The 24,326-nt window shown below is 48.2% G+C and overlaps 3 protein-coding genes across 3 annotated transcripts; 2 read left to right on the top strand and 1 right to left on the bottom strand.

Annotated features, from left to right (window-relative positions):
• Positions 1–9,177: 9,177 nt before the first annotated feature.
• MYCTH_2119441 (uncharacterized protein) lies at positions 9,178–10,192 on the top strand (the record flags this gene model as incomplete). The annotated part of the gene is made up of 2 exons (XM_003664362.1): positions 9,178–9,231; positions 9,524–10,192. The coding sequence occupies 2 exons, from the start codon at positions 9,178–9,180 to the stop codon at positions 10,190–10,192; spliced, it is 723 nt and encodes a 240-aa protein (XP_003664410.1).
• A 1,872-nt stretch (positions 10,193–12,064) lies between these two features.
• MYCTH_2111394 (uncharacterized protein) lies at positions 12,065–12,391 on the top strand (the record flags this gene model as incomplete). Its single annotated transcript, XM_003664361.1, has 1 exon — positions 12,065–12,391. One exon carries the CDS (start codon positions 12,065–12,067, stop codon positions 12,389–12,391), a length of 327 nt encoding a protein of 108 aa, XP_003664409.1.
• Positions 12,392–20,976: 8,585 nt separating this feature from the next.
• On the bottom strand, positions 20,977–23,802 carry MYCTH_2307199 (uncharacterized protein). The gene is made up of 3 exons (XM_003664360.1): positions 23,692–23,802; positions 21,746–23,272; positions 20,977–21,665 (listed from the first exon to the last, which is right to left on the bottom strand). Exons 2-3 carry the CDS (start codon positions 23,252–23,254, stop codon positions 21,117–21,119), a joined length of 2,058 nt encoding a protein of 685 aa, XP_003664408.1. The 5' UTR covers positions 23,255–23,272; positions 23,692–23,802; the 3' UTR covers positions 20,977–21,116.
• Between the last annotated feature and the right edge of the window lie 524 nt (positions 23,803–24,326).

Genomic DNA, 24,326 nt, shown 5'->3' with positions numbered 1-24,326 from the left:
GCTGAAGGGAGAGAAATCCGGCAGAAACATAGAAAAGTACGAGATATTCTTGAACACAGACCCGGTTACCTCGAGGAAGCAGGCAGCCAAACGGAAGTAATTAACCATTGTTATGGCCCGCCTCGACCTCGTGCATCCAAAGCGCCAGAACATGCGAGGCAGCCGGCAATACGTAATTATACACGGAGAAGGGGTTCCGGCTCCGTTGTGGTTGACTTCTGCGAACCCATTGAGTTGCTTTGCCATCAGAAGCTTTGCGGCTACGGTGCAGCTACTTCATGACTGAAAATACCTCTGCCATTTCTGCGAGACACGAGACAATTTTGCGCCCTCCAGACTGTTACGCGAAATGACCGGTGTAACTACCGGTCCGATGTTATTCATGCCACAGCGGTTGCTCCCGCCCATCTTGGCTGGTCCTTCCAACAGAACGAACGCCAGCAATTCGCTCATTTCGTTGCCTCCAGGCCCCTCGACCCGAACCTGACGACCAGCGATCATTTATTTAGGTAAGTACATTGTCCACAAGCGTCGTGCAGTGTGTTGTCACTGCTCCGCTACAGCTGCAGTTTGTTTAAACGTGTGTGGAAACAGCGAAAGGATCACTGAGCGCGCATCAGAGTGGGAGACTCCAGATTTTGCAGTGGCCGCAATGCCTGTTTTTCGCGTTCCATCTCAAGCCGCATTGCCCAAGACGCGTGAGCCAGTACGCAAGTCCCTCTTCCTCTCGAAGTGTTCGTGGTGTGGTTACATAGTAGATGGGATGCAGGTGGGACGGAGATACACCTAATCGGCGCGTCTGCATGCTCCCAAGGCCCGAGGCATCGCTCCCGTGCATCTCGCATCCCCTTCCCGCGCTCGGTTGTAACTGCACTATTACCGCCGTCAATGCAAGGGAGCCTCGGTAAGGATAGACTACATAGTAGTGTACAGAACTCCACTAGTGTACTGTTTGATGGGTGCACTATACTTCGTGCACAACAAAATGACTCAATGCGGTTATTTTTTTCCCAGTCAGGCTTCTCGAACACCGGCCCGGCGGCCTGGTCTCCGCGATCAACGGACCAGCTTCAACAAAATTTCGCAAATCCGCAACGTCCAGACCACGAGGGAGCGATGATCAATCCCTTGTTCGTCTTTCCTTGGTCATCGGCCCCACCAGCCTTCCCGCTAGTTAATTACCAAATTGGCCAGGCGTGCCACGAGGCGAGGATCCATCGCCAATTTTTTCGCCCGAAGCCAGAGCTTTCCGTTTCGAGGCTGCTGAAAAAACTAATTCCTGCGCAGCAACTGCGATAATTCTGCTGAATCTATTTGTCCCTATATTTCTTGGCCAAGTGGTCATGAATGTAGCCACGCCCTCCTGCAGTGCTCCCTTGCTCAGCTGAGAGGGATACGCCGTATGACAAGAAGCAACTGCTAGATACAGTGCGTACGGATTGCATCGCGCATAACTAATGTATGTATGTACATATAGTACATGCCTCACTTGTCTATGCCTACCTACCTGGCTCGGAAAAAAAAAAAACACAGGCACCGAAACAGTGCAACCGCCTTATATTTTGTTTCTTGTGTCGGTACCTCAGTACTACTTGCCTTGTGGACTTCAAAGACAACGTTGTTCGCGCATGAAATCGTTGAAGACACATACTGTGTACATTTGCTCCAAAGCAAATCTAAGATGCTCTGCATACTGGAGATGAGTGTGCGCGGTAATTTGTCATCTCCAGTGTCAGCCCTCGACAATGTCCTTGTTGTGATGGGTCCAAGAACCTCTGTTCTTGTTATGCGGATTACAAGGTGGAGACCGTCAGATCTCGCTTCTCGGCTTCTAAGTCTCTATATGGCATAGCGCCAGGAACAGCTTCCTGATTGGCTCGCGGAAGCCGTGGCCGACCCGTGTGGGTGGGACAGAGAATGGAAGGGTGCAGGTGACCATCAAAGCCAGGGTGCTGTCGTTATCCCCATGAGATCGGGTACGCAAAACTGAGCATCACACCCTGTGATTCATTTTCTGTTCTTGCTTCTCTTCTATTTGCATTGCTTTTTTCCCCATCGTGTTGTTTTGCCTTTTACTCCTTTCCCCGCTTTCCTGGAGCTACCCCTTTGACCATTAATGCGTGGTGTGTGACGGAACCAACCACAAAATTACCACGGCACCCCCCTCCGGGCAGGGGGGCCCAATCGGAATTGCAGCCCAGATCGGGCGTCTGAGCCTTTGGCGCGTGGTCGCCGGACACAACTGCTAACATGATGCTCGAGGGTGGCTCGTGTAGGTTTTTTTTTTTTCTTCGCCGGGGTATACATTAGAAGGTGCAAAACGATGGCATCTCCTGATTCCCCACTGCATATGTTCTGGCAAACCACACCACAAAGCAGAGGACACAAGAGGAACCCCGCGCGGGGGGAATCCTAGAAGCAGCGCCCATGGGGGCGGCGTAGCGAAGGGGCGAGGGGGTTGAAGGCCAGGTGCGTTCAGGGGCATCGAGTCAAACTCCTCAACCCGTAACACATGAACACATCATACACTACATGGTAAAAACCGGTTACTGCGTACATACTTACATAACAACAGAACGCCGGCTGCTTTGCTGTGGAGAAGAGGCCTCGGGACCTCCGTACGGCCAGTCTTCTTTGACCCCGAGCCGATGCCGAGGCCCGCATAACCGCCGGGCCCGAACATTGGGCAGCCCGATGGAAAACGACGGGGTGGAAAACATATACATACCTTATTCACTACAGGTGGAGGAACCTCCCATCTGGACGAAAGGGGAAGCAAGAGCAATGCAGGTACCGAAACGCGGGATGCAGGGCGTGAGACCTGCATCTGCACGTCTGACTGCTGGCACATTCACGCTGCCAATCCCAAACACCCACGTACAGTAACATTGTGATTTCCATAGCACGGGTAGAAATGCAATCATTACAACGGCCAAGAATGGAACGCGACTCTCTTGCGCTCCAGAGAAACTGCCGTCACAGCAGAAGGCCAGAAGGCCAAAAAAGGATGCGGGTAGCGGAAATTCTCAATGGAGGGGGCCCGGCCGGCGGAAAGGGTGGGCCTGCCGTCGCTGTGCCCTTCCGTTTTCCAAAATCTCTTCTCTTTTTCCTCTGCTCTTTACTACAACCACGCCAGACTCACTGCCCGAAGCTGAGGCGAACCAATTAAGATCGGCCGGGCGTCTCCATGCTGCCGTCAAGCTCTGTCCCAGGGCACGCCAGGTGTGGGGAGACGGTCATCCTGGCCGTTATTGGACGGCCATTGGCCAATCGTGGGGCCCAAGTTCCGGGATTAGCTGCAACCCCCTTCCGCGTTTTGACTCCTGAATCCTGGTCCACCTCCACTGTTTTTGTGGGCGTGCGCAATCTTGCCCGGCCCCAAGAAGGTCGCTCGTCGCCCTACCATTCTCTCCATTCCCGAGACACCAAACTTAATGCAGTATACTGACACATTTGGGTCGGCATCTCTTGATTCTCAACTTCGTCCTTTGCCTTTGACTTGGCTCGTCCCTTCGTTCGGTCATTCCCTGCATCCGTTTATTTCGTTCACTCGTTTCGTGCCTCGATTTTGAGCACTAGTCGTCAGCATTCGAGCCGATTTCTAGACGCAAAAAGGAGCAAACACGAGTCCGCCGGCCGCCCTCCTTCCTTCCGAGACCCTTCACAGCTGCGTCGATACCTTGGTCTTTTCAGCCGATCCTTTCTGAGAACAAAACATACGAGTGATTTAGCGCTATCCTCCTGCCTTTGGTCTTGGATTTTGCGGGATACCAGCCACGGGAGTGTGCAGCATCACAGTGTGGCGATTGGCAGCGGCCCGTATCGACCGAGCACTCGGGGATTCCACACTGCTCCGACTTTATGCGACGAGCGTCCTGGGGAGTGCTCTCTGAGACGAACCCTTGGTCTTAGCTTGATGGGATAGAGGGTGGATCCTGGTCATTGCAGAACTCCATCTCTGTGTAAGTTGTCCCGACTCGAACTGGACGACACTGTCGTGATAGACCCGGCGCTATGTCCGGCTGCGCAGTGCTTCCGTTCCAATTTGATGCCACAAACCACGCGGCAAAAAATGCAAGAGTCAGCTTGCGTCACGCCAACACGGCCGAGAGTTCGTGTTGGAATCTCAAGCCTCTGTGCCCCGTTACACTGCTCGATGACGCCCTCGTGCGTCGCCTCGACCTGGTACCGGTATATCTCACGGGTGCTAATCAGCCTGTATAGGTCGACTCGGAGCGGTCGTTCTCTCTCAATTCGTTGACGGATCCGCCGAGGTTGGAGTTGGACCGTATACAACACCCTATCTCGATAGCGGCCAAGCCCCAGCGCGTTCACACACGACCCTCGGGACTCCGGGTTTGACAGTGAGAGCTTCTGACGGATAGTCGATGCCATTGCGCCCCAACAACGCTTGATCGCAGTCAAGATGAATCGCTTCAGGACGAAGAAGAGGGCGAAGGATGACCTTGCCGCCGGCCGCTCGAGCGAAGATTCAGACCAATCTCCACTCTCATTCTTTCGCAAAGGCAAGAAGGTGCAGCAGGAGGAGGTCAAGAAGGAATTCGATCTGGCCAATGCCTTGCCCTCAGATGACGACTTCAGGACCAGCTTGTTGATGAGTAACCTGTCGGCGCGATTTTCTATGCTGAGGGAGCAGGATGACCCCAATACCAAGATTGGCAAGGCTAGCGATGACAGTGTACTGTTTCCCAAGCGGCAATCGCGGCTGGCTGACTTCGGTTTTGGAGCCGGTTCTGGCTTGTCCGACATTGCCGAGGTCGAGTCCATCAAGGATCGGAATCTCCCTCGCACAACCACCGTGACATCCGACGAATCGGGGTCAGCCAATGGCACGAGCGTGCTCAACCGCTCTAGGCCCACGGAGGGAAATGTCTTGTTTGGAGGGAGGCAGAAGATTTACAAAATCCCGGCGACTTCGGGGGGAGGAATGACTGGTCGAGCAGTCTATGAGGACGACGTTGCCCTATCAGCTTTTCAACGTTGGAGGCAGTCGGAAAGGGAAAAGACATTGGAGGGCCTGAACGGCACGACCTCCGACGAGACTGAAGAGGAAAGGCAGAGCCGATCTGAGTCCCCGGCTCCGATTGGGTCCAGCCGCAAACGCGAGACGGTGTCTACAACCTCATCCGGCTCCTTCAGGGCCCGAAACTCTACAGCAGCCACCTCCATCACCTCGCAGTCCACCAGTACGACCAAAGAAGGCTCCGCAACGGTGAGCGTACCACCGTCAGCCGTCACATCGCCTATTTCCGAACGTAGTGTCACTCGAACTCGAAGGCTCTATGAGCAAGGTCCTAGTCATGACTCGAACGAGACTCAGAACTCAGTGGCTTCGCGGATCGAGGCCTTGATGCGCCCACGTCCCTTTGGCACAAGGACACCCGATCTGGCCTCGAGCAGCACTTCCCAGGCGGAGGGTACGCGGACGGTTTTGACAAAGACTAGCGCAGCGAGCTTGAGGTCCCTGAGTCCGCCAGAGGCCAGTCGGGGAATCGGGACTTCGGACTCGGGCCTCGGTGCTCAACCCGCTGCTAAACCCAATAATTTGGGTAGCTTACCGCCGCTGAGCCCACCCGCTAGCGAGACCGGTGAACAGCCAACCGTGCCTACACTGGCAAAGGATTTGGGAAAGGCGACAACGACGGGTCTGAAAGAAGCATCGCAATCCTACGATGAGTCGCAATACGTACAACGACAGCTCCAGCTTCAACAAGGCCGAGAAACCCCGACTCAGAGGAACCGTTCGGAAACGAGCGGTCGGGATATTCCTTCATCCGGAGACCACGAAACGAAGCTGGCCAGTATCGGAGCTCGACAAGCGGTGCCAAACGGAGCACTCCCTCCGACCCCTGTTGCTGAGACCGAGCCTTCGCAGGCTGGCGCAGCAATCCCGACTGGGCTCACGATACCTCCCGAGTCTCATATCGAACGGCCTTCTGACAAGGACCATCCTGCCTTCAGGCAATCCGCGCTGCCAACTCCAATCTCTCCCCCTGTTAAGATGAGCAGAGAACCTTCCCCAACTGAGAGGGCAGAGCCTTCATACGGTAACTCACAGCAACCCTCACCAGAGGATTCTCCAACACTTGGACCAGCCTCAGGTCTGAGCGGGTTGGTTCGCCAGCACCTTCGCACAGAGAGTGTAGATTCGACATTGGGCGGTGCTGGATTCGACGTTCCGGGCCCTGGGTCCCGGTTCAAGCTCGATTCGGATGCAGTAGCGCTTCCGGAGGAGGCTGCGGCCGTGTTGGGCCCGTGGCCTTCATCTGACCGAGATCTTCTTGGCTCGCAGTCAGAAACCACTCCTGCAGCCTTGTCAGCGGGGCGAGAGGGAGAGACTCAAGCCAAGAATAACACTGCGGACTCGAGGACGCCTGACCGGGCAAGCACGGCCCCGGAGGATGAGACGGACGAGTTCGCTAACCAGCTTGCTAATGCTCGTCGCCGGGTTAGGGAGAAGCTGACGTCGTATGTCGAGTCGGACAGCAGCAGAGCTCCGTCGCCGCACCCGCCGCGGACTGATCCGTCAAACCTGTCTGCACAATCCTCAAACCCCCTGGCCATCCTCAAACCAAAATCTAGCCGCGGTTCACTGATTGATCGCTCACGAAACGTGGTCCCGGGACAGTCCAAAGGCCTTAAAATTTTGGGGCTTGGAGCAGCAACGATGAGCACTCCAACGCAGCCTGGGAAACAATCCTTTGAAGAGAAGGAAATCCCCACGCTGGAAACAATGAAGGAGGAAGTTGCCGGAGAGGACACATTGCAGATGGGTCGCACGATATTGGATGTCGAATCACACGGCGACTCGGACCCTAAGTGGGGGGATAAGGACGAAGGTAAAGCCACGCACCCTGGTCTGAAAGCCTTCAGGCAGGCTCGTCGCGAACTTCAGAAACGGAAAGAGCTTGAGACGCTCGCTCGGCACCAAGTATCGCAAATGTCACAGGCATCAGATGCGGCACTGGAGCAGCACAATGGCATGCACCCCGCGGGTAGGGTACCGCGACAACGGACGCCCAGCAGAGAGAGACGGCCGCCTCCTGTCACATACAGACCGCGGGCCCCCAGCGACGAAAACGGCCACAACTCGCCAGGAAGTACCAGGCCATCCGGTGAACGTTCTAGGAGTGGTTCAGAGACAAGTAACGGTCGTTCCAGCAGCCGGCCGCCCCGTCTGCGAACCAACACGAACACGGAATCACAGGATCAGCTTGCAGCTCCCGGTTCTGGACGACCCATGATGCGATCTCCTGGCTTACCCGGGACAGACATCAAAGGCTCACCCATGATGCCGCCGTATCCATACCCAAGCCGCGGAGGCCCCTCCCAAGCACCTTCACCGCACTTTGAGGGATCAAGGTTAACGGCAAACCTCGCCCCGCACAATGGACGGCCAGGCTTAGACCCGCACTCGGGTCAGCCGTCTCCAATCTCGCCCATGGGATTGCCCTCGCCAGCACCTTACATGACGGAAGCTGCGGGATCTCCTGCGGGCACCCCGACTTCTCTTGGACCTCGCCCACGACTACCGTCGGCTTCACAGTCGCCGGCTCTGGGTCCTGCGAACCGTGCCACGCCCAGCGCGATGAGGCGTCCTGTCGACAAACGGGATATCTCGGAGCCGACGTTTGTCAAGTCGTCAAGCCAGGTTCCGACCACACGGTCAGACAGCGGTGAAGCGGACGTTGCGCCTCCCGTGCCTCCGATCAATCCTCGCCGTAGACGCGAGGACTCGCAGGCAAAGGCTGCTTACGAGGACGGCGGGATGGCACCACCTCGGCTACCGTATGCCAGCCAGTCTAATCACAGCACACCGGGTGCCGATCATGGAGTCGCCAGTGAGGATGAGAGCGGTAACATGCAAGGCCAACGGCGGCGGCTATGGAAACCGCCCCCGGATATGCAGGGTCCCGTCCCCAGACCCTTCCCCGGGACGTCTCGGGACAACAGCCCGCCGTTCGTGGCAAGAGGCCCGCCGGTGAGCCGGTCCGTGGAGACGCCCATTTCGGGCGCCAAGTCGAGCATGGGCGTCCCTGGTGCCCCTGGTCGCATGATCTAGCATCGTGGGGCCATGAGGGATGGCGATGCGTGCCTTTTCTGCGGCCGTCTCTTTCTCTTGTTTTCTTCTTTGAGATTCCTCTTTTCTCTCTCTCTTTTTTTTTTTTTTTTTTTTTTTTTTTTTTGTTTCAATTCTTCTAACGTAGGGCGGTCGGCGCAGTGTTGAAAAGCAGACACGGTTTATCGATACCAGATGTGGTTTATGACTTGAGATACCTTTTTGCAAGGCAGAGAGACCTTGGCGTGGAGTGGGAAACCACTGTCATTGTTCTCTTCTCTTTCTCCCCCCCACCCCCCCTTTTCTTTTTTCCTATACTGTCCTTTCGTTCGAGCTTTTTCTTCGGGTTTGGCACCTTATTTTCCAGGAAGGATGCATGGATGTTCATGCTGGGTTCTATCTTGCAGAAGCTGGCATAGCCCAGCATTTTGGATGAAGGGTTTCTGAGAAGATTGGGTGAGTTGCCATCATGGTTGGGCTGCTGGTGGGCCGGGTATTGGCTAGGGTTGACTGGGTGGTTACTGGGAGAAGATAGGAGGCCGAGCGCATGATATTAGAGGGCCTCAGAGCTTATATTACATGTGCGTCATGTGAATAGCTAAGGTATCTTGCCTGCGAGAATGGAAAAACATGGCAATCCAACAGGCAACTGGACCTGGAGGACCCAAAGCTATTTTCACCGAGCTGATTACCGGGGTGCATAGGTAACTACCACCCAACAAAAGACAGCATGACCGAAAGCAGCGAAAGCAGTCTGCACTGCGACAGTGAGGAAGGGCGGCCCGAGTGGCCTAGGCTAGCCGAGGTTTTGCCAGACCAATACGGCACAAACAAGGAGGGGTTGAGCAAAAAGGGGAGAGCGGTGTTCCTTGTTGACTGGACGTACAAGTGTTTAGTTCCCTTAACAGAAAGGAAACGATTAAAAGTGCAAGGTTTAGGGAAGCTGCACTACAGGTGCGAAAGAAAACAAGACAAGCAAGTATATCACAGATCGACTCCAAGGTTCATACCAAGAGCCACGGATCCTTCGCCCACCTCACTCAGCAGAAAGACCAGATCGAGTCACGAAACTTGACATTGAGTGTTCCGTTTAGAAAATGGCTTTTATCCGCCCGTTCAGGCCCGAGGATACAGAAAATGCGAAACATATTGTGAGTTTCGACCCTTCAGTCTGTGTTTTATTTCTTTTTATTTTTTACCTGTTGTTATTTCTTCAGTTCCTCTGCTATTCTGCCCTCGCTCTTCTCCCGGTTTGATTAATTACAGAGCTCGTTTCGCGGCGAGTGTTTTATTGATGGTCTCCCCGATTGCTCTCTCTCCACCCTCCCTTCGCCACCGATACGATGATTTAATTAATACCGTATATTACTCCGTACTTTTTTGACTGACTCAAACCCACCCTCGCCCCCTTTTTTTCTCTTCCCTTCGGTGCCTCAAAAACAGTGCCGCGCTACTTTGCCCCCATCTCTGTCGTCGTCCGCCGACGCAGTCCGCCTGTCCCCGTACCTCTGGACCCTCCCCTTCACGCACCTCTCGCCGGAGACGTGCTTCGTCCTGGACGACGGCTCCGGCAACGCGGTCGGCTACGTGATCGGCACGTCCGACGTGTTCGCGCTCGCGGCCGCCTACCCGCGCTACGTCGCCGAGGTGCTGCAGGCCGGGCAGGGCCGGGCGGACGTGCCGCCGCCGGAACAGCTGGACGTGCAGGAGCCGTGGTTTCTCGCTGCCGATGGTGGGGCAGGAAGAGAAGGAGATGGAGAAGGAGGAGAGTACAGGGCAAGGGTGAACCCGCGATGTCTGGCACAGATGGCGTACAAGGTCGAGTGGCTGGTGCTGGAGGGCGTGGAGGGCAAGAAGGAGTTGGTGGAGACGTACCGGGCCATGCTGCACATCGACCTGCTGGAAGAGTGGCAGGGCAAGGGGTGGGGGAGGCAGATGATTGAGAAGTTCGTCGAGGCGGTGAGGGCGTCCGGGGCGCAGTTTGGAAAGGGGATCCAGCTGGGTGTCGCGGGGGAGAACACCAAGGTGGTGCCGTTCTACGAAAAGGTTGGCTTCCGGGTCTATCCGGGCGGGGAGAGAGAGGGCAACGTATGGATGGTGAGGGATCTGTGAAATGGAGAGGATTGAGACCGGCAGGCAGTAAGATGTTTGCTTGTGAACAAAGCAATACCTGGCGAACTAGTATTACCATGAAGTTGGCCCAGTTCTTCGCCTCCATTTCCGCAGGATATATCGTTTGTTTTGCAATATCCGACCTGCTATCCCTCTTTGTTTAGTTCTATGGACAAGTCGCGTGTATAACTATACAGTGATAATAGTATGCAGGACTGGAAACACCTCCCCGAGTACCTACCTGTTTCAGGTTGTATGTAATTGGTCATGTTTTGAATGCGGCTTGATTTTCCCCTCCAGCAATGGCGCAGAAACGACACCTGAGTCGCTGCATCTTGCTTGCCCCGTGTGCGCTCTCCGGTGCTTGGCTAGCGGATTTCGCTCTTCAACACGCCCTCATTTTCCGCTCACGCACGTATGTACATACAGCACAGATGGCTGTGCAATTGCAGCGGGAAGGCACCTTCCTTTACTGCGCTACCAGTTGCGCCAGTGGGCTCCTCGCATAATACTCCTGATGGGCCTAACCATTAAATCTCTCCTCCCTTCTGCACCGATACGAGCAACTCTTACTGGTCCACGCAGTCCCTGCCCACTGATTTCGCTGCTCATCTTAACGGTTGCTGCCGAACGCAGTTACGAGCTCGAATAAGCGTATAGGAGGCGTTGAGAGTAGTGGCAAGGAAGGAACAGAAAGAGTGCCTTGTTGAAGTATCTACAAAGGAGAGAAAGAGCGATATAAATAGACAAAAGAAAATGATCCGTGCGTCGATGAGCCTGCAAAGTGGCTTGCATTGCTCGTGGCCAGCGTCCCAGAAGCTCTGTCGCTTCTGACAGTTGCGAATTTCCTCAATCAACTCAACCTCGGCGGCCCAAGACATCTTCCAATTGCTCCATTCTGCTGTTCCAAATTCAGGAAAGGGGCAAGGTTTGGTATTTGAACATGACCAATCTCAACACTTCTATCCATTGTCTTACCCGGCAACGCCGCCAATGGCGAAAGAAGAAATGCTTCGGTGGCTCTCAATAACCAACACTACCGCCTTCTTGGTCCCTCTTGCGCCTCAACTATGGGGGTTAGATGGCTATCACCCCAGAATCACTGCCGGACCTGTGGGTCTCCTGAAAATCGTTGGTATTTTTTGTTCCCGAATGGTCATGCCTGCGGATGCTGATGGGCGATACAATTTTAATTAGTGTTTCTCGGGCGGTCACGACCTACGTGGGCGCTGCTGTAAGCTTTGCCCCTTACAGCACTTCTAGAATTCGCTGTCCCCATGCTAAGTCAACTATTGCTGAAGCTCTCGACAGCAGCATATCAGCACCGGCTGAGTAAGCTCAAGATTGTCACAAGGAACGCCCTCATCGGCATTATACTTATACGACAAAACCATCAGCTCACCGAGTGCGGCCCACGATAACAGTGAAGCCGTCACTCTCATGAGCATCGACACCGAAGTTGTTACAGCATGAAGGTGCTACAGTCCCTATACAACACCACAGCGGTATACGCGCCGTGGGCGGCACTCCTGGAAGTCTCGTATGAGCCTCAGAAGAGGTGGTAAAAGATGCATTGATTCTCTCAAGTGCCGGAGGCACTTGGAGGTAGGTGTTGTCTAAATACATGTCGAACCCTGGTCTATTATCCCTATTGGTAGGTCAGTCGGATCTGACCTATTGGCAGTCAAATCCTGTATTAATATAAATCTCGCCCTTGACTTGTTGGCCGCAGCCGTGGCAACAGGCGTTCTTAGTAGCACCGTAGCCCTCCGTGGTCGCGTCAGCGGTGGACAAGTCGGTGTTGCACTGAATCCCATGCTTGTTGTCAATACCGCCTTGCTGCGGCTGGTCGAATCATGGGCAAACCTAGAAATGTCTATGGGTGCGATAGCCTGGTTGAAGGTGCTAGAGGAAGCGAGGCTATCTGAGTCGGATCTAACAGTAATCTGCAAGCCCCTGGTGGTGGAGAGCGAGCTCTTGGCCGGGGGCCACACCGTCATCGTGGTCTCGCATCGCCTGGGCCACTTGGCCGAGTGTGCGCGGCCGGCGAGTGACGTGGTGGTCCGGGTGCGAGATGGAACGCTGGAGGGCGTCTGGAGCGATGTGCGGGAGTTGGTTGTGAATGGAGACGGGGAGCTGCGAGGCCAGGCCAGATATCGGCTTGAATGGCCTTACTTCTCTCTGTACCCCCATGAATAGCCGTGTTTCGATGCATGCACCAGGCCGCTGTACATGCATGCTGGCGTTCAGTGTACTGTAGCAGGCGAGTCTGTCACCCTTTCCAACCCCTGAAACGTGTCAATGCCAGGTCGCGGAGAGGGACAGCTCAATGCGCTGGCAGGGCCTTGCTTTATTTAATATTGCATGCTGCTCGACTCTGTACATACATGACCATCACAAGTCAAACCGTAATCATGTTACGCCTGGGTGCATCGCTTCTCTCTAGATGGGCGAGACACGGCGCTCTCGCCCGGAGATCATAAGAGACCGTGCTTCCCTTGCTGTCCGCTTGACATAATATATCGACACTGGAGATCCTGATAAGCCAAGGCTAACATGGCATGACAGTACGTATATACAAGAAAGATAGTTACTTATCTTGACTTAGTCCACCCTGTTTGGCTCTCAGCTTTGTTGTCCTCATAACCAGACGAAAACAACGAGCAGTCCCATGACTCGAGTTGGTTACAGTCCAGATTCACATCGATGTGATCATCCCATGTTGCATGCTTCCAACGTCCTTGTTTTACACGCACCCCAGAGATGATATATTTGAGTCTCTTGAACTCACCAGAGTTCGCAGCTTCTCGCCCTCTAGCAGCAACAGTTTCTTACCCATCACCAACCAAGCATCGCAGAGCCCCCAAACCCAACCAACCAACCAAGCCACCGCCAGAAACGGCAGATCAAGGCACATACAGTCAAGCATCTTCTTCGAAGTCAGCAAGACCCAACAACCACCGCGGGTATAACGATGTCGCCAGAACTAGAGGAAAAGATGGAGTTGCAGGTCGGCTTCCAGGAGGTGCTGGACGACGCCCTCCGGCTGCTCTCGACCCGCGAGCTGCACGGCAACTCCATCCTGGTCGACCTGGCCGTCTCTCTGGTCGAGAGGGCGGTCCGGTGGGGGATATACATGGAGGATTCCCGCACCTCGCGGTTCGACGCCCGTCGGTTCCTGCGCGGCCACCGAGCCACGCTGGCCAGGATCGAGGAGAGCCTGGGCCAAGCTTCGGCGGATGTCAGACAACACCGAGAATGCCCATTCTCTCGGGGGTGAATAATTAGACCCTCCTCTCCCCCACCACTCACCAACCCCTGCATCCAGAGGGGACCATTGAGCCTATGATAGGATACCACCTTCGTCGGTAGGAGTGACATGGTCGGAGATTGTCCTTTTCCTTCATTCAACGCTATATTTGTACCCATAATTGTTATGGGGAGCCATTGATAGTGAGTCTTGGCTTTGACTTGTAAACATATCATGCCTACATGCAAGTTGTGTCTTAGTAGGTCCTTTCCCCCAAGTGACCAGGCCTGGTAGGCTTGGCCAAAGCATCTCCCAACAAGAAGTTGATGTCCAGATTCATGTTCCGCTGCCACGACAAACTGCCCTCGTTAATGTGTAGAGCTCTGCCGAACGCAGTGATGAGCTTCCGGGAGCGTTGAAAGCAGTCTACAGTAGGTGGCCGTACGAAGGAAAAGAGTGCCTTGTTAAACTATCTACAAAGGAGACAAATCGACTAATATTTATAGACAAAGGAGCTGGCCAAAGCGTTAAATAGCCTTATATAGCTGTGGCAAACGTGTGGCTAATACGTTTAGAAGCTCTATAGCTTCTGACATACCCCCTAGTTAAATGCGGTAGTTGTTTAACTACGCTTTGTGGTAATATTGTTCTTAGTGTTATATCCTTTGTCGCTCTTACCTTAATAGCTCCTTTAGGGGCCTACCTTTTATATTTAGAAGTCTAAAAGAGTTAAGTATAGTAGAGCGATTCCTTTAAAGCTATAGATTAAATATAGCTATTATAACTATAGTAGTAATAGTATTACTAGTTTTAATTATAATAATAATAATAGGATAATACTTCCTATATTTAAATTAATGGATAACTTGTTAGGTATACCTATTATAAATACTATTATTACTAGTAAGTTAACTTTCACTTTTATAATACCTTAAAAGTATAAGTATATTAAAGCTTCTAGACTATAAGTATTCTTATTATCTCTATTTAATTAATTTTATTATTAGTTTTATAGTTTTCTAGTACTTTACTAGTTATATTAAGATTATTTAAGCTAACTAAATATAGTAATATTATGGCTAATAAGCTTTATAAGGTACCTTATAAAATATATATATAGTTAGCTCTAGTAAGATATTCTTTTAGTAAATATCGCGATTATTCTAGTACTAGCTCTTATTACCATTATTATACCTATAGTTCTTATAAGTATAAGGATATATATATTAATTACCTATATATCTAATAGCTTTTATAATATTTATATTAACTATAATAGTAGTCTTACTTCTTATATTAGATTAGTAAAGGATTTAATAAAAGCTCTATTAGATAGAGCTAAGGCTTCTATAAGTCTCTAGATCTTAAACCTTTACCTCTAATATATAGGCAAATTGCTAATAATTATATATAAGATCTTAAGAAGTTATATATAGTTCTTCGGAGTAATCTAAAACGCGCTGGTATAGACGATATAGAGAAGTATAAGCTCGATAAGGCTAAGTTTATACGTTTTATAAAGATTACCTACTCTATATACGACATCTTCTACTAGTTAGGTAAGATTAAGGAGGCTTATAATACTCGTATTAGCGTATCTAATGATATATTAGGTGCTATGTTATTACCTAGCTAGGATAAAGGTAAGGGCAAGGCTATTAATCCTAGCAACGGCTAATAGTAATAGATAGGAAGTATTAGGTAATATTTTATTTAGCGAATTTGACTTATTTTCTATCCTTTAGTTATATAAGCTTATAACTAATATTTTAAAGATTAAGGAAGGCCTTTTAGCGCTTAAAGGCTTATTAGCTAAGTCATTTAGTAAGCCTATCTACTAGTATCTAACTAATTAGTGGATATATAGCTTTAAACGTTCCTTTTACCGCTTCTTAGTATAACTATATATTATAGATATCTATATACTATAGGTAAGTATTAATATATTCGTTCTTAGCCATTACTAGTCTTATTATTCACTAATTATTATAATAGATATTCTAGGGTTCTCTAAGCTTAAGATTAATATCTATAAATAGCCTTTTAAGTGCTATAGCCTCTCTTACTATAAAGGAAAGCGTTAGAAGTTCTACTTTAATACTTAACGTTATAATAATATCTTAGTACAACGCCTTCTATATAATAGAACCTTTAAATAAGAAAAGGATATATCCCTATAACAAATACTATATATCTAGGTTATTTATATACAAAGTGTCCCTAGTAATTATAAGCGTTAGACTTTTTAATGCTTGCTTACCTCTATATTAGATTAATAGGTAAGAGCTCCTAAATAGATATTTTACTACTTGCTATACCTCTAATAAGTAGTCTAATCCTGGGTTAGTTAGGTATTAAGAGAGTACTAAATAGGTATATATAATATCTAGATATAGTATAACTATATAATATAGGATTAATCTAACGAGCTTTTAATACTCTTTGATCCATATACTAGTAGCGCTCCCTTTAAACTTCTTAAGTTCTTTATAGCTTAAGGGAGTTAGCTTGTATACGCTAGGTACGTCTAGCCCATATCTTCTTACTACCTTTCTAATATATTAGTTATAGACTAACTATATCTTATATATAGGTCGGTCTCGATGATTACCCTAATGCCAAGGAACTAAGCGACATTACCTTGCTTATAGACATTATATCGAGCTTTAATTCCTTCTATTACTTACTTAGCTACTATAGCATTACTTTTATAGAAGAAGACTAAGAAGTCATTAATATAGAAGATTAGGATAACTCGTTTATTATAGCTTAAGAAGAGGCACTTCTCTTTACCTAATAGTTCTATACCTGGATCTAATAGCGTTTTATAGAACTCCTTATACTATAAGAGTAATAAGTCTCTTAAGCTATATAGAGCTCTTTATAACTCTATATATTTCCTTAGCTACTTAAATCCTTCTAGTAATTTATAGATGATAGAATTGTCTTTAGGTTATTTAGCGTTAAGGAACGCTTATACTATATCGAACTACTTAACTTCTAAGTCAAAGTATATAACGATCGCTATTATTATATAGAACGACTATACTACTAGAGTAGCTATATACGTACTTTCTACTAAGCTAATATCTCATAGATCTCCTTATATATAGATCTTCGCCTTATACTTCTCTAGAAAACCGTCCTTATTAAACTTATACGTAAAGACCTATTCTAATAAGATAGGTCGTGCTTTTACCTACTTGTATAGTACGATCTTCTATATTCCCTTACTCTCTAAGTTATATATCTTCTTACAAGCTATATCTTTAAACTATTATCCTAATAGGTAGTTATATAGGTCTTGCTAATTAGTAGGAACGTAAGTAAGATTGTTAATATACTAATGTGACTTATTTAGAGCTACTCTAAGGTATATAATATCCTTCCATTATATAGTAGTAGTAAATACTATATATATTGTTCTTATACTCTAGTCCTCTAGGTAAGCTTTTTATTAATTAAGTAGATAAGTCTTATAGAACTATTACTAGAGTTTCTTTATTATATAGATAAAGGAGTAATAGTAATTGACCCTCTCTTCATTTTATAGCCTTTCGCTTAACTAGATAGGGTCTCTAGGCTTATAAGCCCTCCTCTTACTTTTGCCTTTCCTTATAGGAGGTTATTAAGTAGCTTTTCCTTTACTTCTACCTTCTAGAGGATATATTAGCTAATCTAGACTTTGCTTAACGCTTTACTCCTCTAGCCTAGCTAGGTACGATATATTAGTAGTACTATCCCTAGCTCCTAGCTCTTCTATCTACTTATTATATATACTAGATTCTTTTATAGAAGGTATTTCTCTATTAGATTTAATAGCTCCCCTACTTTTCCTAGCGTCTAGTTAGCTAGCTAGTGATTAGGAAGGCCCTAATTTAAACCCTCCTACTTCCTAGTAGATATCCCCTTTACTAGCCGGTATAGGGCAAGTCACCGAGGGCTTAGGCATATATTTAGGGGTTAAAAGTCTTTTAAAGCTCTCTATCTATTTAGTAAGTTCGTCTATTACTTACGTCTCTATTATAAGAGTCTCTAGAACTAATTACTCGCTTATAGGCTATATATTGGAGAGCTCCCTTACCCTTGAGTCTTAACCTTGTTAGAGAGGTTAATCTACTACCGGACTTTCTTATAATAGAGGTAGCTAAGCTACTATAATAGAGTCTTTTACTAGTTACCAGGTCTATTATAATACTTCCTAGAGAAAGTTAGTATCCTAGGAATCTTTACTAAGATCGAATTAATTAACTTCCTAGCTTGCTACTACTAGTAATGGCTTTATTAGCTACTCTTTACCTAGATAGTAGAAAGTCTTCTTATCAAAGTAAACGTTATAAATTATAATAACCTTATCGAGCTTAGGTATCTAAATATAATAGATATTAAATACGTAATTTCTTATAAGATACCCTATTAGCCTATATAATAGTACCTTAAAGTCCTTTATATACTACTTAGCTTCCCTATTCTTATGGAGGATATATACCTAGTATTTATATATAAAGATACTACTCAAATCTAGGTATAAGTTACTAGTTAATATAATTATTAAGCTAGGTTCGTACTAGCGAAAATACTATTTAAACCAGTTATAGAGTACCTTATTAGGAGTTTTAAACAAGTAAGTATAGCTTAGGCTTATTATATATAAGTATACGGCTACTTATATGCTTTCTAACTAGAGCTTTATAGGGAGATTTACACTATTAAGCATCTTAATTAAGTGTAAGATTAGCTCTTACCTTACTTGCTTTACTAGTCTATTACGCTTGTAGGTATATAAAGATAAGAGTTTAAGATCAATACCGCTTTCTATAGCCTAAGTCTAGTAGTATATTAGTATATGTCCTATTAAACTAATTATCGTAGTATTATTATCCTACTTAATCTTATAGATAGTGAGCCTATATTAGCGTTTTACCTAGCTCTTGAAATTCTGGATAACTCCTATAATCTAGTCTAGTGACTTTATTGTTAAGAGGAAAGGGAAGAGCTTCCTACTATATTTATTAACAATTATAAGTAGTTATTATAATCTATTAATCGCTTTAGGATAGTTAAATAGATCCTAGGCTACTTGCTAGAACAGGTGTATAGACTTCTACTTAGGTAGTATTTTTCTAGAGATAACCTTGCTTATATAAGTATAAGTATAGCTCTTACACTTAATACGTACTATCTCCTTAATATAGACGTTTCTAACGTTATTAATAAGCGCTTTTAACGCTTCTAGTCTAAGGTAGCTAGCTCTTAAGTACTAAAGATCCTTGGTATTCTCTCTTATAGTAGGTAACGCTCGCGTCTAGGACCTTCTATTATATATAGCAAATATATTCTATAAGGATATATAAACGTTCATAATACCCACTTTACTAATTAAGATATAGTCTAAGAAGCTTAGGTAGTAGGAAAGTGGTTTATATTTAAGGAAGGTAAGATTATACTTACGTTCTAACTTACGAAGTATAATATTGTTTTCTAGTATTCTAAAACATAGTAAGTAATCTAAGCTATAGTACTAAGCGCTTACCTTAAGCAATAGAGCTTCCAAGATAATATTAATATAGAATCCTTTAACGATAGTAATATCTTTAAGCGTTAGGTTCTTAGTATATAGTCTATATAGTCTATCTAAAATGTTCTCGATTACCTAAGTGCCCCTCCTACTAATAGGAAAGGTTATCGTACCTACTTTAATAAACTTAAGATTATCTACCTTAATAAATATCTTAGGTAAAAGGAACTTCTTGTTATTAACTAAGTAGGTTATACTATATAAGTCTAGTAAAGTGCTTTTCGAAAGAGGATAACGCTATAGAGTAACTATATTAAATGCCCTATAATAAGTCGAGAGCTTGCCAAGTAGTTAAGGGCTAATAATTAACGTATTAAAGGAACTAGGGTATCCTACCCCTAACTACCTAGAATAAGATAGCTCCCCCTACTTAGTAATAAGTTAATTTTTTAATCTAGCCTACTTTAGCTTATTAAGCTTCTAGTAAATCCTCTTATATTCCTTGTTAGAAAGGTATAAGCGTTACTCGTTACTATAGATAGCTTACTTAAGCATGTAATAATCTACTAGATCCTATAAATGTCTTAGACGCTTATAGGGATATCTTATATTATATTACTAAGCGTATAAGTCTCCACCTCTCTTCTTACCGCTCTTTTATACCATAGAAAGTGTTAATATATAAGTTATTAAGAAGATTCTATACTTCTAAGAGACTCTAGGTTATATATTATTATTAATTAGGATCTTAGCTATTATAATAAGGGTATTAAGCTCTAAAAGTAGCTATCTTATACTATTAGTAAGCTTGATTTCCATCCTCTTATTTACTACCTAGGTTAGTAAGATATATATAACGATAATATTAAGAAAGGTATAAAGTCCTTATATACCCTATACTTCTAGGATATTATATTAGATAGCTTACTAGAAGGCAATATTAAAGTTACAAATCTAATACTATAGATTAACTCCTAAACACTTAGCTATATTAAGACTAGCTATATATTATATAGTAACTATTATATGAAGCATTATAATAGATAGTATAAGTATAGAGCGAAACGCCTAGATAATCTCCCTAATAAGGTTAATATCTTTCTTCTTATACGCTTTTATAGCTTTATAAAGTTTAGGATCTATAATATATATTAGCTAGTATTATAGCTATCTTATCCGCTTACTAACATCTATAATATATACGATATCTTTATAAAAGGAGTCTTATAATTATATAAATTTAGCTATAATAGCTATATTAGAAGGTATTAAATCTATAGATATTAAAAGTAATAATCTCTCTAAAAGTTACTCTTAAAAAGCTAAGATAAGGTTATCTCTAGCTTACTTATAAATTAGGTACTATAGAACTTCTAAATCTAGCTTATAGTTACTATTAAGGTTAATAAATCCCTATATACTAGTAAATTTAGCCTATAACTATAGTTTAATATACTATAAGTTCTAAGAACTAGGCCTTATAAGGTATATAAAAGTATTAACTAAGATCTCAGATATAATAGATACATTGTCAAAAGCGTATTAAAGCAAGATAAGAGAGTTTATAATAGAAGAAGCTACTATTAATATTAAAGATACGTCGGTAGAGGAGTAATCAAGGCACTAGGCTTATAACTGCCGAACGTAGTAATAAGCTTCTAGGAGCGTTAAAAGCAGTCTGTAGTAGGTGGCTATACGAAGGAAAAGAGTGCCTTGTTGAACTATCTATAAAGGAGACAAAACGACTGATATTTATAGACAAAGGAGCTGGCCAAAGCGTTGAACAGCCTCATACAGCTGTGGCAAACGCGTGGCTAATACGCTTGGAAGCTCCACAGCTTCCGACAAGCTCACATTCCGGTTTAACGACAGGCTGAAGCACTACCCTGCTATCCCACGCCCTTCTGAGTCCGTTATCTCCACACAACCATATATATAAACCCTGACCTCGTAATCATTCCTTAGCCCAAGTTTGATCCATCAAAGAGCGCTGCCCAAATAATGCGATGACCCTGGCAATCCCTAACCGAAAGCCCTCTTATAGCCAATGAGAATACACCACCACCGCCATCATCTTTCCTACCTGTTTTCCCTCCAGCAAGTTAGTAACAACCTTGTGTCCATCACGTACTTGCCGCAAGCAACTTGTTCAGCGTCTACTCCAACCCCATCCTAACCTCGTCTCCAACCCCCCAACTCCCGGCCTCCGCGCCAGCCTCCTGCACGGCCATCCTAGTCTGGGTTCCCAACATGGCCGAGTCGTCCTCGCTGCTCGCAGCAACACTCGCCCTTCTGCTGCGGGTGCTGCGGTGTGACGTGTCGGTGAGGCGGCGTCGTAGCGTGAAGGGCGCTGACCTGCTCGATGTAGACATGAGCGAGGCCGAGTCGTGCTCTTCTTCTCGATCTCCTCCCCCGGAAGTGGCCGGGCGTTGCCGATCCTGGATTGAGGATGGGGGGGACATGGACGCGTCTGGAGAGCTCGGGGTCAAGTCGACCGTTGGTACGGCGGGGGTTGGGTTGAGGCCCGCTGGCGGTCTTGGAGCTGCGGGTGCCGGGCCTGGGGTTTTGCGTTGTTCTGAGGTGCTTTCCGAGGCTTGCTGTCTTTCAGCCTCCTCGTCTACTTCAACCAGTTCGGCATCACGGTACCACTTCCTCCGTCGGGTCCAGCGACCCCAACCGTCCTGGCCTCTCCGGCCGTTTTGCCACTGCGGAACAGTCAGCCTCTATATCCAAATGGGGAGGAACCCCCCCCCTTTTTTTTTTCCAGGGCGAATTGGAAACAGACCTTGTTATCGTAATAAACCCAACCCATCCGCCCGCCGGGACCATCATAATCCCACTCAGATTCATCGTCAGCACCTGTTGCGACCGCCTCATCAGGCACACCGTCGACCCTCCACCTGGATCCCTCTGCCCACTGCCAGCGCATGTTACTCCCGTCCTCTACCTCTGGGAGCTCAAACTCCGCTTTGGGAGGTACGGCATTGTTATGCTCATCGGTCCACGCGGGCCTCTCGTAGGCAAACAGACTGGTCGTCCAGCCCAGGCCAACCCACCGCCGCTGATTCTCGTAAATGATGAAAGTGAAGCGCACGCCCGTTCCACGGCCACTGCGGGCGCGACGGAGGGCCTTGGTAAGTTCGGACTCGTGCCCCGTCATGGTGGTGCCGCTCGAGCGGGATGGGGATTTGGACTTGGTAGACGAGGCGGCGCTGCTCTTCGCTGTCCCGGCGCCTCCTGCGGCGGAAGCGGCCGATGAGGGCTTCGTTGTACCCTCAAATTGCAGGCCGGTGACGAGGCTCAGGGCTCGTCGGAGAGTGGCGCTGCGCCAGAGAATGACACGGGTCACTCGAGCGACCCGGGAGTGCCATGTCAGAAGGACGGTACCCAGAATGAGGATGACGCGGCGGGTGGTGATGACGCGGAGAGGAGGCAGTGTGAGGAGGATCCAGAACGGGATGCAGAGCAGGATGCGAACAAACAGCATCGTGAGCGCCGGCCGAGTGGTTGCTGACGTCGGGGTCCGCTGCGTGCTGAGGAAGTCGGTCAGCTCCAGCAGTGGCTCGAGCAGGATATTGCACCTCGCTGTAAACTCCCGCAGGGTCTCGACAATCTCATCCAGCGTCTTCTGGTGCCGAGTGTTTGTGGCCTCCGATGTCGAAGATTGGCTCCTCGTGTGGCCGCCTTTCCCTCCGCCTCCCGCGTTCCCATTCCCTCCTCTCCCGTTCTTCTCCACCAGCCCGTCGACCGACAGATTCTTAGTCCTTCGGGCAGCCTTGGTACTCTTCGCATCGGTGGCAACGGCTGTGCCGTCCGCGGTGCCAAGTCCCGGCTCGCTCCATCCGCTGCTGCTCAACGGACTGAAGCGCCGTCCGTACATGCCCGCGATCAGAACCAGCACCAGGACCAACGGACCCGCCAGGCGCACCACGACATCACCGTATAGCACTGTTGCCCAGAATGCCATCAACAGCAGGAAGCTCTCCCACGGATCGTTCGTCGTCCATGTCAGCAGGCCGACCAGCCTATTCAGCGGCAGCAGAAATGGGTGGCTATATGCGAGCGCGCGCGTGATCTGTGGTGGTGTCGCCAGCAGCAGGGGCGACTTCTGGTGTACTAGGATGGTACTCCTCTTGGCCGCCGATGTGGCACTCGGGGCGGTCGAGCTGAGAGTCGCGGGGGAGAATGAGGCGTATGTCGGAGCTGGAGCTCCAGAGAGGACCGTGGAGCCATCGTCACGCGAGGGGATGGACGGGTCAAGGGGGTCACCGCGCTGCATGCGGGGAGTCGACATGTGCTCGAGCCACGGTTCCTGGGGTTGAGGGTGAGGTATGCTTGTCAGCTTACGTCGTCGTCGACCTCTCCCATAGCATGCCACACTCAGACGGCCAGTGCCTGTGTGCGATCCGTGCGTGCTTGGACCTCGAAAATGCCCTATCAAGTTTGCTTGTTTTGGCTTGGGGTCGTGTCAACCGCCGTCAGACCCCGGGTCCGATGGACGGTGGACGATGGACAGAGGAAGAGGGAAGAAGGATGATGGACGACAAAACGACGGACGCCAAGGATCGCCGCGGCGGCGAACGGCAAGTTCCGGTCCCTGAAAAGACCCCGGCTTTGGCGATGTTTGCAAAAGTTGGCTTGGGACGGGGACAAAATGTCGGACTTCGTTCGGAGAGGGCGACGAGTCCAGAAAGCGAAGAAGAGGAGAAAAAAAAAAGAGATTGAACTTACAAATGCAGCCATGAACTTGGCTCGCCGACGTTTTAGGGCGTCGGCTTAGTCCATCTGCGCCTGGATGGCTTGCGCGCTCCCTGCCAGCGAAACGTCATAGGCTGCGCGCCCGGACACTTTTTGGCTGACGGACTGGTCAACAGAGCGCAAGCACCTGTTCTTCGCGTGAAGCGCCGAAAAAGCACCAGGAAACAATGTACAGTATAATATATTATCGGTACGGTAACGCTTGCGATGCTAGTTGGGGATGATTATGAGATGTCATGAGGAGAACAGCACAGAGAAAAGAACCCGAGGTCAACGGTGCAGAGAAGGCACTCAATCTCACGTGGCGGGGGATGGTCCACTCTTGCCAGGCACGCACATATGAGGGCCCGCACACGCCCCGCCGCAACCCCCAGATTCCCCAGAACGAGCGGAATCACATGCAAATGTTGAACCAACCCACCACTTATGACCAGAAAGGACAACCGAGCAACAAGCGAGCAAATACCCGCGGAACCACAGAGAGACTTGTGCAGGCAATCCGCAAGGAACCTAGGAGCAATGCAGCATCATTTTTCCAAGTGAGTTGGCCCGAGCTTGGTTGCTTCATCTCAAACTAGTATGTGTTACGTCAAGGTCCATCCATATAC

The sequence above is a fragment of the Thermothelomyces thermophilus genome, chromosome 4, assembly GCF_000226095.1.
Source record: "Thermothelomyces thermophilus ATCC 42464 chromosome 4, complete sequence".
In the NCBI taxonomy this organism is placed as follows: Eukaryota; Fungi; Ascomycota; class Sordariomycetes; order Sordariales; family Chaetomiaceae; genus Thermothelomyces; species Thermothelomyces thermophilus.
The sequence above is the reverse complement of the archived record's forward strand: the minus strand, read 5'-3'. Positions and strand labels throughout refer to the sequence as shown.

Excerpts from the sequence above, each read along its gene's own strand:
- MYCTH_2307199 (XM_003664360.1), bottom strand. The coding sequence starts at position 23,254 with ATGTCGACTCCCCGCATGCAGCGCGGTGACCCCCTTGACCCGTCCATC. Across the intron at positions 21,666-21,745 it reads GGGTTTATTACGATAACAAG|TGGCAAAACGGCCGGAGAGG; the intron begins GTCTGTTTCCAA and ends ACTGTTCCGCAG.